General features: G+C 43.2%; 1 protein-coding gene across 4 annotated transcripts in view; it reads right to left on the bottom strand.

Annotated features, from left to right (window-relative positions):
- Positions 1–17012, bottom strand: part of IPO11 (importin 11) — a 297819-nt gene that overhangs the window by 175708 nt on the left and 105099 nt on the right. For all 4 annotated transcript variants that reach the window (XR_012158885.1, XM_073344033.1, XM_073344034.1 and 1 more), the window contains exons 18-20: positions 11749–11782; positions 11510–11550; positions 9864–9980 (exon numbers count right to left, since the gene is read on the bottom strand). Coding sequence is in view for 3 of the 4 variants with exons in the window: in XM_073344033.1 (XP_073200134.1) it covers positions 9864–9980; positions 11510–11550; positions 11749–11782 (192 nt within the window). In the remaining variant the exon portion in view is untranslated. The remainder of the gene's footprint in view (positions 1–9863; positions 9981–11509; positions 11551–11748; positions 11783–17012) is intronic.

Genomic DNA, 17012 nt, shown 5'->3' with positions numbered 1-17012 from the left:
CCCACTCGACTCATGCATGCAGCCTATATATATGCTTATGCCACATACTGAGGCTATATAAGGCTCTGTGTACAAACCACCCTTAGTTCCTTCTCTACTACAAAGTCCCACAGAGGAAACTTCAGAAGCAGAGGAGGAGGAGGGCAGGTAGTGGAGCACTCACAGGGACACACATCTCAAAGAATTCCAGTTACTGCACAAGGTGAGTAACCTCTCCTTCTTTGAGTAGTATTCCTGTGGGTGCTCCACTTCAGGTGACTCCTTAGCAGTAACCCCCTTAAGTAAGCAGGAGTTTTGGAACAGAGTCCAGCACTGAGGAGAGAACTATGTTGCCCACAGCAGCATCCAATTTAGCAGTGTGAACTACAGCATAATGGCTGGAAAAAGTATGCACCAAAGTACATGATGCAGCTTTGCAGTTTTCAGCAACTGGAACATCCTTGAGGAGGGCTACAGACATAAATTCTGATCTAGTAGAATGTGCAGTCACTCAGAAGGGAGATGGCATATGAGCCAAATTGTAACAGGTAATAATACATCCAAAGATCAATCATAGTCTCTGCATGGAGACAGTGAATCCACTAGACCAAGGGTGGCCAACCTGAGCTTGAGAAGGAGCCAGAATTTACCAATGTACATTGCCAAAGACCCACAGTAATACATCAGTAGCCCCCACATCAGCTCCCCCCATCCCCACTCCCAGCACCTCCCACCTACCTGCAGCCCCGCCAATCAGCGCCTCCCTCTCCCTCCCTGCACCTCCCGATCAGCTGTTTCATGGCTTGCAGGAGGCTCTATGGGGGGAGAAGCGAGGGCATGGCAGGCTCAGGGGAGAGGGCGGGAAGGGGTGGAGTGGGGGCAGGGCCTGTGGCAGAGCCAAGGGTTGAGCAGTGAGCACCCTCCGGCACGCTGGAAAGTTGGTGCCTGTAGCTCCAGCCCTGGAGTCGGTGCCGATACAAGGAACCGCATATTAACTTCTGAAGAGCTGCATGTGGCTCTGGAGCCACAGGTTGGCCACCCCTGCACTAGACCTAGCCACAACAGAAACAAAAAGTCTAGGGGATTTCCTGAATGATCTGGTTCTGTCCAAGTAAAAGGCCGATGCCCTCTTAATACCTACTGCATGGAAAGTAGCTTCCTGCATAGACTGATATGGCTTAGGAAAGAAAACTGAAAGGTGAATAGTATGGTTAATATGAAACACAGAAGAAACCTTAGGTAAAAGTTTTGGATGTTGTAAAAGTTGTAAAGATGCCGTTTTTCTTGAAGAACACTCTTGAAGAGTAAATGGAGGGTCTGCCATTAGAGCCCCAATCTGCCCAACCTTCATGCAGAAGTGATGGCCACCAAAAAGGCTGCCTTCAGACAACTGTAACAGAGAGCACATAGCTAGTGGCTCAAAAGGCTGTTTCATGAGATGGTTACGAACAAGGTGAGATCGCAAAGCAGATTAGCATTTCTAATCTGCAGAAAAAGGTTTCAGGAATCTCACTATGGTCAGTTATGTGAAAACTGACATACCTTTTTCTGGCAAGTGGAAAGCTGTTATAGATGCTGAGTGAACCTTGATGGATTACCTACTGGGACTGAACCTAAGACTGTGGAAAGAGATGGTTGGACAGGCGAAAGATGATGGCAGTTACACCAAAGGCGATATTGTCTCTATTTCTGAAGGTAAGTGTATCTTGTAGTTTCCCTCCTGCTATTTAAGGGAACATTTTGTACTCCCAATGAACAGGATGCTCCTATATAGTCCCAAAAAACATTGAGGAGTCATGTTTGGAGTTACAGAACACTCAGATTGGGGTGATGTGTTCAACCTGCATTCTGAGACAACAGCTGAGAACTGATCAAAAGTTACCATGCATGGTGAGAAGTGAGTCTGATGAGGTAAGGAAACCAAAATTGTCTTGGATGAGTTGGTGCAGTCAAAATGACCCTGGCTCAGTCCTTCCTTGTTGAGACCCTTTAAGAGCACTGGAGTTGGTGGATATGCATAAAAAAACCCTTTGCCCACGTAAAGAAAAAAGTGTTTTCTAGAGTCTGGGGATAGAGTCCTCCTCTGGAACAGAATTTTCTGCATTTTGTGTTGGTTGCAGTGGCAAAAAGATTGACCTCTGGAAACCCCCAAGATAGGATCATTTTGTTTGAGGACTTGAAAGTCCAACTCCCAGTTGTAATTTAGGGGGAAATTTCTGCGGAGATTGTCTGTCATGGAATTTTGTATATCCAGGAAGTAAGAAGCCAAAATGACTATCTGGTTGGCCAGCCATCAATTCCAGAGCTTTATCACTTAAGTGCAGAGAGCGGAGGAATGTGCTCCTCCCTGATGATTGATATAATATATACAAGCTATGTTGTCTGTTATGATCTTGATTGACTTGTTTTTGATTAGGGTAAAAATAGGAGGCAGGCATTTCTGACCAGCCTTAACTCCAGAAGAGTGATGTGCAAGCATTGTTCTTGCTGTGACGATTTGTCTTGGGCTGTGTGAGGACCTAAATGTGCTCCCCATTCCAAGAGGGAAATGTCTAATGTTATCATGACCATAGAGGGAGTCTGTATGAATGAGATTCCTGCACATACTTTGGAAGGATCTTTCCACCAGGTGAGTGACTGTAGGACACCACTGGGTACCGACACTTGCTTGTTCAGACCTGTTTGTTGGGCATGTAAGCTGTCCGGAGCGACTTCTGGAGACATTGAAGATGGAACCTGACGTTTTGTGTTATGAAAACATAAGGTGCCACATTTCCCAGAACTTGCAGGAACTTGAAGACTGAGCTGCATTCTTTGGATAACGTTCTTCAGAGTGAGGAACCTGTTGGAAGGGAGATAAACCTGCCCATCATCTAATCCAGAAACACGCCTATAAAAAGTATTTATTGTGTAGAGGCCAAGACCAATTTCTTGAGATTTGTAGACATAAACAGGGGAATAGTGAAGTTGTTGTTTAACTGCCCATAGAACCCCTGATAAGATCAGCCCTCAAGAAGCCAGTCATCAAGGTAGGGAAAGACTGTTATTCCTAGACGATAGAGGTGGGCACCTACAACTGCCATGTTTTTTGAGAGCAGAAGAAAGGCTGAAGGTTAGGATCCAGTACTGGTAGTGATTGTGATCGAATGCGAAATTCAGAAATCTTTTCCGAGAGGGATGAATTGCTACATGGAAGTAGGCATCTTTGAGGTCAGGAATTACAAATCAGTTCCCGGATTCCATGGAGGGAATTACAGCTGCTAGGGACACCATCTGGAATTTCATGGCTCTGACATACACGTTTAGTTGTCTGAGATCTAGTATTGGCCTCCAACCCCTTTTTTTCTTAAGTATCAAAAAATACCTCGAACAAAATCTTTTTCCTCTGTGCTGAAATGGAACTAGTTTGATGGCCGTGGGACTTAGGAGTAATGTAAACTTCAGTCTCAGCAACAGATTGTGAGAGAGGTCCCTGAAGGGGGAGAAGGGGGCTGGAGGGGGCAGAAGGGAGGGATGAAGGTAAAATGATTTGTGTAACCAGATATAATGGCCTCCAAAACCCATCTGTCCAACATTAAAGCCTCCCATGCCTGTTGGAATAAAGAGAGGTCCTTGTTATATGGAGTAGATTTTAGAATATGCTGTCTCCACCTTTCATTAACTGTGTCCACAACCAAAGAACTTATGAGTCTCTATTTTCACATCTGGTACAAACCCTGGCCAGGATGTAGCATTTTTTTTTTATTGGCATGCTTGCATTTAGGGGGTGCCTTTGCTGGAGTTTGCCAGATGGTCTTAGCTGGCTCAAGAAGAGCTTAGTTCATCAGCAATACCACCTGTGCTGAAGAAGTATGCAATATGTCCAGGAGCCTGTGATGGAAGAAGTCCAGAAATCCCAGCAGAATCTGAAGCAGGTCTACAGCTCACTTCATCAGGTCCTGGAACTCCCAAAAGTCATCAGCTAATGATGGCAGTGGAGGCTTTACTGCTTTATCAGGTGATGAAGAGATATTTGTAAGAGGGGTGACCGCCTAGTACGCCCTCGCCTCTTGCTCCTCGAAGGTCTCCTCTGCTGATTCAGACTGGAGGGAAGGGATGGATGGATAGTACCAGGGAATGAGGTCTTCTGTGTTCCTTATAAGATTGAATCAGGGCCTCTCAAAACTGCTGGCTGTAAATAGCCCACGGGTCCCAAGAAGGCCAATGAGGAGGACCATAAGGCATGGGGAGGAGGGGGAAGTATCCATCATTGATCATCCCAAGTATTAAGATGCAAATGTCTTGTATCCTTTCTTTCTTGCATCTGCAGAGGGAAATAACGACTCCCAGAGTAAACTGGAGAGCCTTGAACTGAAAGCTCTGAGTCTGAATGCTCCTCCACATATTGTACAGAAAGTGACAACCCTTCTTTCTGAATAGTGGAATAGTCTCACTACATGATGTATGCTCTGTGACCTAACAGATCTCACTACTGAGAGGTGTCCAGAGGTCCCAAGGAGGGGAGACTCAGGCTCATTCAGTACCATAAGGTCTTTAGGGTACCACAACTCCTACGGTACTGGGAGCTTGCTACCAATGTCTCTGAGGTGCTGGTGCTGATATTGAGGGTACCACAGATTCCAGTAAGGCTGCTCTCTTCCTATCATGGGCCCTGATGGTGGCAGTAGCGGTCTTCAGTACCATGGCCATTAGCGCAGAAATATGGAACTTAGATGAAGTCTTAGAGTACTCACGTTACCCAAAGTACTCAGAGCCTCAATAGCACTCCTCTCACGGCCTGAGGTTTCCTGTGACAAAATCTTTTTTTGAGGAGGAACTCTTAGTTCTGCTCCTCTTATGCCCCTCCTTAATCTCTGAGTACGAAGCTCTCAGTACTGCTGGCACAGTTATAGTTACCTCACTCAGAGAGTGTTGTATACCATGGTCTTGACGCTGCTTTCATCTTAGAAGCTCTCGGGTGCCATGATCTCAATGTAGATGGGGCACTAACAGAAGCAGAGGGCCCCTGTACATGGGGGTTTTCTGTATCAGGGTCCAAAGCCGGTCTTAAGGCTTGCTCCATCACTAATAGTCTATACTTCATTTCCTTGTTTTTACGGTATCTTCCCTTAAAAGAAGTGCAAATTTTGCACTTGCTGGGAATATGCAAGTCTCCCAAGTAACGTATACCCTGAGAGTGTACACATGAGGGGGAAAGGAGTCCAGGAGAGCTGGCTGTATTTTAAAGAATCCTTATTGAGGTTACAGGGACAAACCATCCCGATGTGTAGAAAGAGTAGCAAATATGGCAGGCGACCAGCTTGGCTTAACAGTGAAATCCTTGCTGAGCTTAAACACAAAAAAGAAGCTTACAAGAAGTGGAAGATTGGACAAATGACCAGTGAAGAGTATAAAAATATTGCTCGGGCATGCAAGAGTGAAATCAGGAAGGCCAAATCACACCTGGAGTTGCAGCTAGCAAGAGATGTCAAGAGTAACAAGAAGGGTTTCTTCAGGTATGCTGGCAACAAGAAGAACGTCAAGGAAAGTGTGGGCCCCTTACTGAATGAGGGAGGCAACCTAGTGACAGAGGATATGGAAAAAGATAATGTACTCAATGCTTTTTTTGCCTTTGTCTTCACAAACAAGGTCAGCTCCCAGACTGCTGCACTGGGCAGCACAGCATGGGGAGGAGGTGACCAACCCTCTGTGGAGAAAGAAGTGGTTCGGGACTATTTAGAAAAGCTGGATGAGCACAAGTCCATGGGGCCAGATGCGCTGCATCCAAGGAGAGTGCTGAAGGAGTTGGCGGCTGTGATTGCAGAGCCATTGGACATTATCTTTGAAAACTCATGGCAATCAGGGGAAGTCCCAGATGACTGGAAAAAGGCTAATGTAATGCCCATCTTTAAAAAAAGGGAAGAGGAGGATCCTGGGAACTACAGGCCAGTCAGCCTCACCTCACTCCCTGGAAAAATCATGGAGCAGGTCCTCAAGGAATCAATTCTGAAGCACTTAGAGGAGAGGAAAGTGATCAGGAACAGTCAGCATGGATTCACCAAGGGAAGTCATGCCTGACTAATCTAATTGCCTTCTATGACGAGATCACTGGCTCTGTGGATGAGGGGAAAGCAGTGGACGTGTTGTTCCTTGACTTTAGCAAAGCTTTTGACATGGTCTCCCACAGTATTCTTGCCAGGAAGTTAAAGAAGTATGGGCTGGATGAATAGACTATAAGGTGGATAAAAAGTTGGCTAGATTGTTGGGCTCAACAGGTAGTGATCAATGGCTCCATGTCTAGTTGGCAGACGGTATCAAGTGGAGTGCCCCAAGGGTCGGTCCTGGGGCCGGTTTTGTTCAATATCTTCATAAATGATCTGGAAGGATGGTGTGGATTGCACCCTCAGCAAGTTTGCAGATGACACTAAACTGGGAGGAGAGGTAGATACGCTGGAGGGTAGGGATAGCATACAGAGGGACCTAGACAAATTGGAGCATTGGGCCAAAAGAAATCTGATGAGGTTCAACAAGGACAAGGGCAGAGTCCTGCACTTAGGACGGAAGAATCCCATGCACCGCTACAGACTAGGGACCGAATGGCTCGGCAGCAGTTCTGCAGAAAAGGACCTAGGGGTTACAGTGGATGAGAAGCTGGATATGAGTCAACAGTGTGCCCTTGTTGCCAAGAACGCCAATGGCATTTTGGGGATTTATAAGTAGGGGCATTACCAGCAGATCGAGGGACGTGATCGTTGCCTCACCAATGTCGAATAGAGGAGCTCATCTGGAGTACTGTGTCCAGTTTTGGGCCTCACACTACAAGAAGGATGTGGAAAAATTGGAAAACATCCAGCAGAGGGCAACAAAAATGATTAGGGGACTGGAACACATTACTTATGAGGAGAGGCTGAGGGAACTGGGATTGTTTATCTGCAGAAGAGAAGAATGAGGGGGGATCTGATAGTTGTTTTCAACTACCTTAAAGGGGGTTCCAAAGAGGATGGATCTAGACTGTTCTCAGTGGTAGCAGATGACAGAATGAGGAGTAATGGTCTCAAGTTGCAGTGGGGGAGGTTTAGGTTGGATATTAGGAAAAACTTTTTCACTAGGAGGGTGGTGAAGCACTGGAATGTGTTAGTTAGGGAGGTGGTGGAATCTCCTTCCCTAGAAGTTTTTAAGGTCAGGCTTGTCAAAGCCCTGGCTGGGATGATTTAGTTGGGGATTGGTCCTGCTTTGAGCAGAGGGTTGGACTAGATGACCTCCTGATGTCCCTGATATTCTCTGATTATAATGCCCATTGCTGATGGGAATGGCTTCTTAACAGAAAAGGCGCCTTTTAAAATCTGGGGAGCCCAACCTCCCAGATCACCCCCAACCCCCAAAAAAGAATTGTACACCCCCTCAGTAAGAGAAAAACAATTGGGGGAGTGGAGGGGAAGGAGTAGAAAACACGAAGAACAGTTCCAACAACTATAAGATACTAAGTATTCTATAAATTGCTAAAGAACTAACACTATATACTATTCTAACTCTAGAGAAAACAAGAACACACTGAACTCCATGTCTGGCTGAAGGGGGTTGAAAAGGAACTGCTGAAAAGGCTGTAAGGCTGCACATCCCTATATAGCCTCGGTATAGGACACAAGGATGGGTAAGGAACATGCACAGATCAAATGGGCACTGCTACCAAAAGTCTCTAATGAAAGGCACAGAGAGCACACATACTTGAAGTAGAGCACCCACAGGTACACTACTCAAAGAAGGAATAAAATTCCTAGCAGAATATCAGATTATATGAAAAGTTTCAGTCAGAACAAGTATTTATAGCAGAATTATAAACTGGAAATCTGAATTCATAACATTAAATCCACCACCACCAACACAACCATGAAACTAATGTAACTATAATACAGCATGTTGTATTTAACACCAATTCAAATAGTTGAAACATGAAATACTGTTTTATTTGCACATCCTTATTGCATATTGTAAAAGTTCTTCCTTGCATGAGTTCTATGACATCATAGTAGAATAAATCAAAAGGTGTTTTAACAAAATGTACAATAAAAACTACAAGATGTACAATTCTTAGCACCTTGTGCATGTTGTATAATTATCTTTCTTTATAAATTTCCAGATTTCTAATTCATTTTGTTAGCTACCTATATAGAGTATCATAAATTAACAACTTCTACATATTCGTTTTTAATACTGAAAGGGTAACTTCCTATAAAGCAATCATTTCACATAACTTGTTTTTTCTTCACGTGGTATGTTCAACACAAAGTATGGACAAAAACTTTGTAAATTTTGCCTCATTTATTACATATTTTGTATGCTTCTTGTCCCTATTTTAATAATCTCATACAGAATTAAATTTAATGCTAGGATACACTAAATCATCAGCTTAATTAAGCATGGTATACTATTTCAGCCAGAAATGACAAGAAAAATATTGCTTGCCAGCAGTTTCCAGTTCATGGAGCCAGTCATCAATCAACACAGCTGGCTAGCATAAATTAGGAGAGATTAAGGGCTGTGCTAGATGGTTGCATTCCCGCAAAACTAATTCCAGTGATGAAGGAGTCCAAGTGAGAGGATCTATATGTGCCTCAAACACTCACATAATCCAGAGCAGCATCAGTATTAGTGCCAAAGTAAATCTCATGTGAACTTCATCTCTTATCCAGATACTCTCACAATTTACATACCTTTATTATCTGCATTACAACAGCACTCAGAATGTGCTATGTGCTTTCCACATGTAGAGTAGGATGCAAACCTCACCATGAAGAGTTCGCAATCCAAGAGGATGAGCAATGCACACAAAAGCGTGCCAGGATATAAAACAATCACTTTAAAACTATTTTAAATTAAGCATCACTTATCCTCCACCACCCACATCGAGCCACTATCAGCCTTACTGCTCCTATCACTATATCAAGACCTCCATCAACAGGTAAAGGAAAAACAGAAATCAACAGCGCTCTTTCCATGGAGAGAAAAGGAGATGCCACTAGGACAAACTATTGTGGAGGGAGAAGAAACAATTATGAAAGGAGTGAGGAGCCACTACCAGTCTCTCTGTTCATACAGGGGATAAACAGAAAAGCTACATTTGTCTCAGAAATTCACAAAGAAAGCTGCTGCTTCAAGGACTGCTTACAGGTCAGAGGAACTGCTACTACCTCTACCTTGCCTTACTTTTCTCTACCCCACCTGAGGTGAGTACCCTAGAAAGTTAAGAGATGACTGCAGACAACAATCAAACTTTATTTCCTCAGGAACTTCTTGAATTTCCTAAATTTAAACTGAAAGTATACTTCCATACTAAGGAAAGGAAGTAGTAACGGTGAGGCCAACAATTTTAACCTTATAACCTTGTAGGAAACTGAGCTCCATGTCTTTAAACTGCTATAAACTAAACTGCCTAGACACTACAATGATGGGCACTTCAAAAACATATCTTGTAATTAGATACAACAAAAAATAGGAAAAGGCAGAAGTGAGAGAGGGTGATTAGAGCTGAAAGTCTAAGACAAAGAAGGGAATTATAAAAATTAAATTAAATTTTGCACATCGGAACAGGAAGAACTGTTCCATATGTAGGGAACAGCAAAAAAATACAGAAAGTTGAGTGGGAGGAGACCAGGCAGAGCAAGTATGTTGGGCAAAAAAAGAGGTTACAAATGTGAACAGGGGAAGTAGAAGCAGAGCTGTGTAGATTACTGAAATAAAACAAACACTGCGGGGTAATTACTAGATAGATTATATATATACATAAAATCTCTTCCATCATTTTGATATAATGTAATAGCAATATATAGAAAAAAAATCTTCTTTGCTCTCATCAATGGACAAGTGTGCTAGGCTTCAAATTTCATATTATAGTCTGTAACAGTTACCTGTATATTGACTCTTTCAATCACACAAGAAAGAACATGAAGAACATGCATCTTTGTGTCACATTCTGTGACTTCTTGAAGTAGCTGAAAGAGTAGAGTGAACATGGATTCCAGATACTACAATAAAAAGAAATTCAAAAACTATGGATTAGTTAGATTATCAAGAATACAAATAGAAATATAAAACAGCAATTTTCTTATCTGCCTACAGCACTGCCCTGAAATTTCTCATGAACTTTTAGTGTGTTGGAAGTCCTGCAACATGTTGGTCTTGCATTTCGAAAAATAGTCTAATACATGTTGACCACTCATAATCCAAAATTGAACTTTAAAAAGTTTCAGTACCTAACATGTACTAGGCTTGCAAAAGAATTCAAGTGTGGGACCAGTTTCAATAAGCTTTGCTCTCAGGTTTAAATGTATTAAAATTACTTCAAAGTTTAAATTCCTAAAAGTTGGAAGCTATCAGCATCTCTGGAGGTAATGATATTCAGAGGCCACTTTATCTAGGGGAAAACGAGGCAACTGCCGAGGGCAGCAGGGGCCAAACTTGAGCAGCGCTGTAACCCTGTGCACCAGGTCACAATGCCACTCTCAGTTTTGGCCTGGCTGCCCCTTTGTCATGACAAAGAAGCAGCTGGGCCAAACCTTAGTGAGTGGTGCTGCAAGGCCCCCTCTCCAGTTATACTACCATAACCACCAAAAGACCAGAATACTCACTGCAATCGCCCTCCCCCCAACCCCGAAAGTCCTATGTATGCCCTTCCCCACAATTTAGAGTCTATTCTAGTGGGTGGCAGGGATGGGTGGCACACAGAAGTTTTGCATAGGGCAGCAGATTCTCTTAAGCAGTCTCTGATAATTTGCTAGAGGTCTGGCAAAAGTTATAAACTTTGACAAAAATTTTGTGTCCTAAAGTTATTAATGATGACATTTTTCTTACTTATCCCAACAGTTTCAAACAGCTAAACCAAAAATACCAAACGCATAATGCATGTAGACACAAGTGGTCAACAGTATAAATTATAAGATGATACTTTTTATAGCTCATCAAATATATCACACCAAAAGAATATGAATTGAAACAGACAACAATCTACTGTACAGTAATTACTATCTCATTATTTATTTACTGCCAACACTGTGTTCACGAAGATAAACGCTGCGGAAATTTTGCTACATTCCTAATATATTGCATTACACCAAACAACTGCAATTAATATTTCTGGCAAAGGGTAGTTTAGGAAGCAGTGTGTGCAGGAAGCAGCTCTGAAGGGAAATCAGGTATAAGTGGAAGAGGTAATTTAGTGAAGACTGGCCCCCATACTTGGAATAATGTTTAATCTCAGATGTGTGGTAACTGTGGTAATGACAAGGTGTGTATCTGTGGGTGGAAGAGTGGAGTATATATGTATTGTCAGGAGGCTTTTCCTTGCTTCTGCGTCAGGTAAGATGTGTGTGTGGAAACCTTAACTGTTGCACAATAAAGTCTCTGTGCAACAAAAGAATAGCTTTTTTCTTGTTACTGAAGTTAAATAAATACAGCAACTATTGAACAGTTTATTCTGAAATGGAACTGGAATGTGGTTTCTTTCCCTCCCTTCCTCTACCCACACAAGCACTCACACTCACATAAATGCCCTTACCGGTAAAAACTGGTCAGTTCTAAACTCAAAGTCATCTACAGGTGAACAATAGTTAAAGAAAAACTGAAGATTGAACACCATTATTACAATATCTTTGACGCAATCTGATATTCAACTGTTAGTGAGGCTACACAATTACTATTAAAATGTGAATTATTAATGATCAAAAATCATTAATTTCCAGTAGCTTTGAATAAAGCAATAATAAAATAGAAAATTGTAGTTAATGAAAAGGATATTTAACTTCAGTGTTGTAGCTGTCTCAATGCGGACCTGAAAGACAAAAATCAGGAAATACCATGCTGTTACCCTTATTAAATATTACTTTGATTATCTCACAGAAGCTAGTGTAATATTTTCAGATCTGAAATTGTTAAGCTTTCACATATACTCTACATGTTTCCAGAGATAAAATAAAATTAATTTAACCCTGACATATTTCTGTATTTTCCCAGGGTTTTTAGCTTTATATTGTTATATTTATAAGGAGCAGTTTTTGCATAAATTAGAATTTTTCAGGATTTAAAAAACGACTACAAATTGCCAAGAACCACACCACCTGCAGGACCTGCTCAGCATTCCCTACTCAGGCAAAACACTCAGTTAAGTCAAAAAGAAAAGGAGTACTTGTGGCACCTTAGAGACTAACCAATTTATTAGAGCATAAGCTTTCGTGAGCTACAGCTCACTTCCTCAGATGCATATCGTGGAAACTGCAGCAGGCTTTATATATACACAGAGAATATGAAACAATACCTATTCCCACCCCACTGTCCTGCTGGTAATAGCTTATCTAAAGTGATCATCAGGTGGGCCATTTCCAGCACAAATCCAGGTTTTCTCACCCTCCACCCCCCCACACAAATTCACTCTCCTGCTGGTGATAGCCCATCCAAAGTGACAACTCTTTACACAATGTGCATGACAATCAAGTTGGGCTATTTCCTGCACAAATCCAGGTTTTCTCACATCCCCCCCACCCCCATACACACACAAACTCACTCTCCTGCTGTTAATAGCTCATCCAAACTGACCACTCTTCAAGTTAAAATCCAAGTTAAACCAGAACATCTGGGGAGGGAGGGGGGGAGGAAAAAACAAGAGGAAACAGGCTACCTTGCATAATGACTTAGCCACTCCAAGTCTCCATTTAAGCCTAAATTAACAGTATCCAATTTGCAAATGAATTCCAATTCAGCAGTTTCTCGCTGGAGTCTGGATTTGAAGTTTTTTTGTTGTAAGATAGCGACCTTCATGTCTGTGATCACGTGACCAGAGAGATTGAAGTGTTCTCCGACTGGTTTATGAATGTTATAATTCTTGACATCTGATTTGTGTCCATTTATTCTTTTACGTAGAGACTGTCCAGTTTGACCAATGTACATGGCAGAGGGGCATTGCTGGCACATGATGGCATATATCACATTGGTGGATGTGCAGGTGAACGAGCCTCTGATAGTGTGGCTGATGTTATTAGGCCCTGTGATGGTGTCCCCTGAATAGATATGTGGGCACAATTGGCAACGGGCTTTGTTGCAAGGATAAGTTCCTGGGTTAGTGGTTCTGTTGTGTGGTATGTGGTTGTTGGTGAGTATTTGCTTCAGGTTGCGGGGCTGTCTGTAGGCAAGGACTGGCCTGTCTCCCAAGATTTGTGATGATCACTTTAGATAAGCTATTACCAGCAGGACAGTGGGGTGGGAATAGGTATTGTTTCATATTCTCTGTGTATATATAAAGCCTGCTGCAGTTTCCACGATATGCATCTGAGGAAGTGAGCTGTAGCTCACGAAAGCTTATGCTCTAATAAATTGGTTAGTCTCTAAGGTGCCACAAGTACTCCTTTTCTTTTTGCGAATACAGACTAACACGGCTGTTACTCTGAAATCAGTTAAGTCAAGTAAAGACTCAGAAGCGGGCCCTATGGCTGTGATGAGAATTCTTGAGATAGAGGGGATCACCTGTTTCTGGGATGGTTCTCATGGGCTACCACCAACAAACCAACTACAGGGCCATGAACACCCTATTTCCAAGTATTCAGACAATTATGAGAAGTAGCAGTCAAGGAAGCATTAACTGCAACCTCGGCCATAACCAGTTACACTCAGCCCTACCCCATCTAGATGGTAAGACAGAACACTGGGACCCCTACTAACAGAGAAAATTTAAGGATTTTATTGCCTCACCTTATACCAGGGGTGGCCAACCTGACCCTGAGAAGGAGCCAGAATTTACCAATGTACATTGCCAAAGACCCACAGTAATACGTCAGAAGCCCCCCAACAGTTCTAACCCCCACCGCTCCCAGCGCCTCCTGCCCACTGGCAGCCCTGCCAGTCAGCGCCTCCCTCTCCCTCCTGATCAGCTGTTTCGTGGCATGCAGGAGGATCTGAGGAGGGAGGGGGAGGAGCAAGGGCATGGCAGGATCGGGGGGGGGGGGCAAGGAGAGGTGGAGTGGGGGCAGGGCCTGGGGCAGAGCTATTAATAGCCTAACTACTTTTAAGGTGAATAAAGGTAACAAAACAAACACTACTTATGCGAATGACACAGATAAGGAAGGGACAACTGCTCATTGCATCTGAGGCCAAAGGCGATTGAGAAGGAAGTGAGGGAGACCATGAGGGAGGGAGGGCACATGCATGGGCTCAATGGGACACTGCTACCAAAAATCTCTGATTAGATGCGCAGGGGCACATACAAACCTACAGTGGAGCTCCCATAAGGACACTACTCGAAGAAGAACTGAGACACACCCTCAAGGAAGGGCAGGTGCTAGCCAAAATAGCAGTAGTCTACCACTGGGTTGCCCCACTGGTGGAATAATAACTTGGTGATCGATTTCAGCAGTGACCACTTGCGTCTCTTTCTGAGTGGTTATTCCAGTTAGCGACCATGGAAATAAGATGGTGGTCTCCATCTTTGAGGTGGCTGGTACCCGAAGGGTTTATGGTATGGTGTGAGAGTGTAAATTCCCTGGGATCTAAGGGTCACACTCCAATTAGTAAGGGAATGGAGTGCCTCATCCATTCGGATGCTGAATAGGGTCCAGGCCCTCAAAGAGTACAACCTCAACTGTCAGCTGGACCTGTTTTGGGATTCCAGACTCCTGTTACAAGGAACCACAGAGCATTTTGACTGCTGTAGTCATGGACTGAATGGCCGCATCGGACATGTCCATTACTACCACTACTGATCTTTTTGGCTCGCACCTGCCATTCCTTGAAGATGTCTCTCAATTCCCCCCTGCATTCCAGCAGGAGCTAAGAGAGGAAAGATGTCATCCTTTCCCACATTAAAAAACTGTATTTTGTGAACAGGGTCTGGCAGTTTGCAATGCTGAATTGTATGATGCTGATTAATAGGCCTTTTGACTAAAGAGGTCCAGTTTCTTGGAATCCTTGTCTTTGGAGTCCTCTCAGTGGATCTGGTCTCTCAGACTGCAGAAATGGCAAGAGACCCTGGTGTTGGATACATGTAGAACTGCTCAAAGTTCATACGTGGGACTTGGTAGCACTTTTCTACTCACTTTGAAGTTGGGGAAGAGAGGCCAGGGCATGGCATAGACCCTTCCCTAGGTCCAATATATCCTCACTGATTGGAAAAATAAGACTTCTGGGCACTGAGGAGCTAAGGTTATCAAACAGGTTGTGCATAATCTCTTGGATCACCATTGCCTCGATAGCCAAGACTTTTGCTATTCTTTAGAGAAGTTCTTCGAAGGCCTGAAAATCATCGATGGCTGGTGTCGGGGCCAATGTGACAGCTTCATCAGGGAGGAGAGGGATTCTTTTGGCAGGCAGGAGAAGGTAACTGAAGTGTCTCTCAAGCCACCTTTGCTTCTTCACCAGAACTCCTCCAGTTTCGATGAAGGTGCTCTACCTACCAAAGCCAATAAAGACTGGGACTGCCTCTTGGGACATATGAAGGGGCTCCACTCTGGGACTTAATGCATTGGGAGCCCATGATGGGGCTCTTCTAAGATAACCATCTCTCAGGAGAGGGTTCCATGCTTGAAGTGAGGAAGGAAGAAAAACATGGGGTCACAAACCATAAGTACATCTCCAGGAACAGCAGTGCAGCTGGATGTAGTTCCAGCGCTGATGTTGCTGGTGCCAGTACATAAGATATCACTTTTGATGGCAAGAGGAGGTGTAAAAGTGGATCCTCTAAAGTGTACCTCTGTATCAGAAGTGGCTTAGTGGTCATTCCAGAATCAGTACCAAGGACTATCTCAGCACTGATGTTCGTATTAGTGCCACAGGTTCTCAAGCCTTCTTCATAGATAGTGGCTTGCTACCATCCCTCAACATTGTACAGGATTTAGAGGGTTTATCTCTGGCCCTCAACTCCTTGAGTAATGGTCATGTTGACCTGTTCTAAACTGTGTTTTCTCGCAGTGTGGAAGCATCATTCAGCACCTGAAGAGGACAGCACTGAGGGCCTCTGCTTGGGAGATGGTGCCGAGGTTGATGTGGTCACAGCACTGGGGATCCTAGCAACAGTGCCAATGGTCTTGGCATTCTTAGTTTTCTGCTCCTTGCTGGAGACAAGGCAGGGTGACTAGCAGCTAGGGCATTTGTCAAATATAATCTCCTTGGCTCCAGTTTGAAGGACAACTACTCTCCAGAATCAGATGTGATCTCCAGGCATTGCTCCAAGAGGTTTAGTTTGACTTTTGTATCTCAAAATTTCTGGGTCCAGAATGAGAAGCAGCAATAGGTGGAACACCTATCAAGAATATATTCCTCCTTGAGGCAGAAGAGGCATCTGCTGTGTACATCGATTAAGGGCATCAGATCATCTCAGGGAGGACACAGCTTAAATGCAGTGGGTTTAGCAATGGGGTTGACATGAAGCGTCCACACCGACAAATGAGGGCATGCAGGGGATGGGGTGTCAATGGATTTACCATAAATTTGGCCCTCAGTTCAAAAATATTCATTTAACAGTGATAATTCATGATAAATATTTTAACAATTTAATAACTTCAGTTTGCATAGAAATTTTTAAAGTATTGACAAATTGCAGATGATCTGTGTGTACCTTCTCTTCAAATCTGTTCTAATGAAGTCAATTAAAAATATATACTTCATTCACTATAGCATTCACGATTCATGCTGGAAGAGACAAGACCTTTGGAAATGATAGTATGTGATCATGTGAAATCTTAACTATTGCATTTCCTGGCTTGAATGCTTTGCACCATTAATTTTCCATTAACAAAGTTTTGACTTATTTCCTAGTTTTTAATGAAAAAAATCAAACACATTTTATTTGCCTAGAACGCCAAAACTGAAACAAGGTTTTCATTCATCTTAGCTACTAATCTCAGAGTCTTGGTTATATCGGTACCCAGGAGCCAGAAGTCACCACTTTTCTGTATATGATCTAAAATTCCACATACAAGTGAGGAAACAACAACACTTTTCTTTTTTTAAAGCTATCCTGAGATCTGTTTAAACAATTATTAAAAATTTACTGTGCAAGCATCTCATCCTAACATTCG

This window comes from Lepidochelys kempii, chromosome 5 (assembly GCF_965140265.1).
Source record: "Lepidochelys kempii isolate rLepKem1 chromosome 5, rLepKem1.hap2, whole genome shotgun sequence".
Lineage (NCBI taxonomy): Eukaryota > Metazoa > Chordata > Testudines > Cheloniidae > Lepidochelys > Lepidochelys kempii.
The sequence above is the reverse complement of the archived record's forward strand: the minus strand, read 5'-3'. Positions and strand labels throughout refer to the sequence as shown.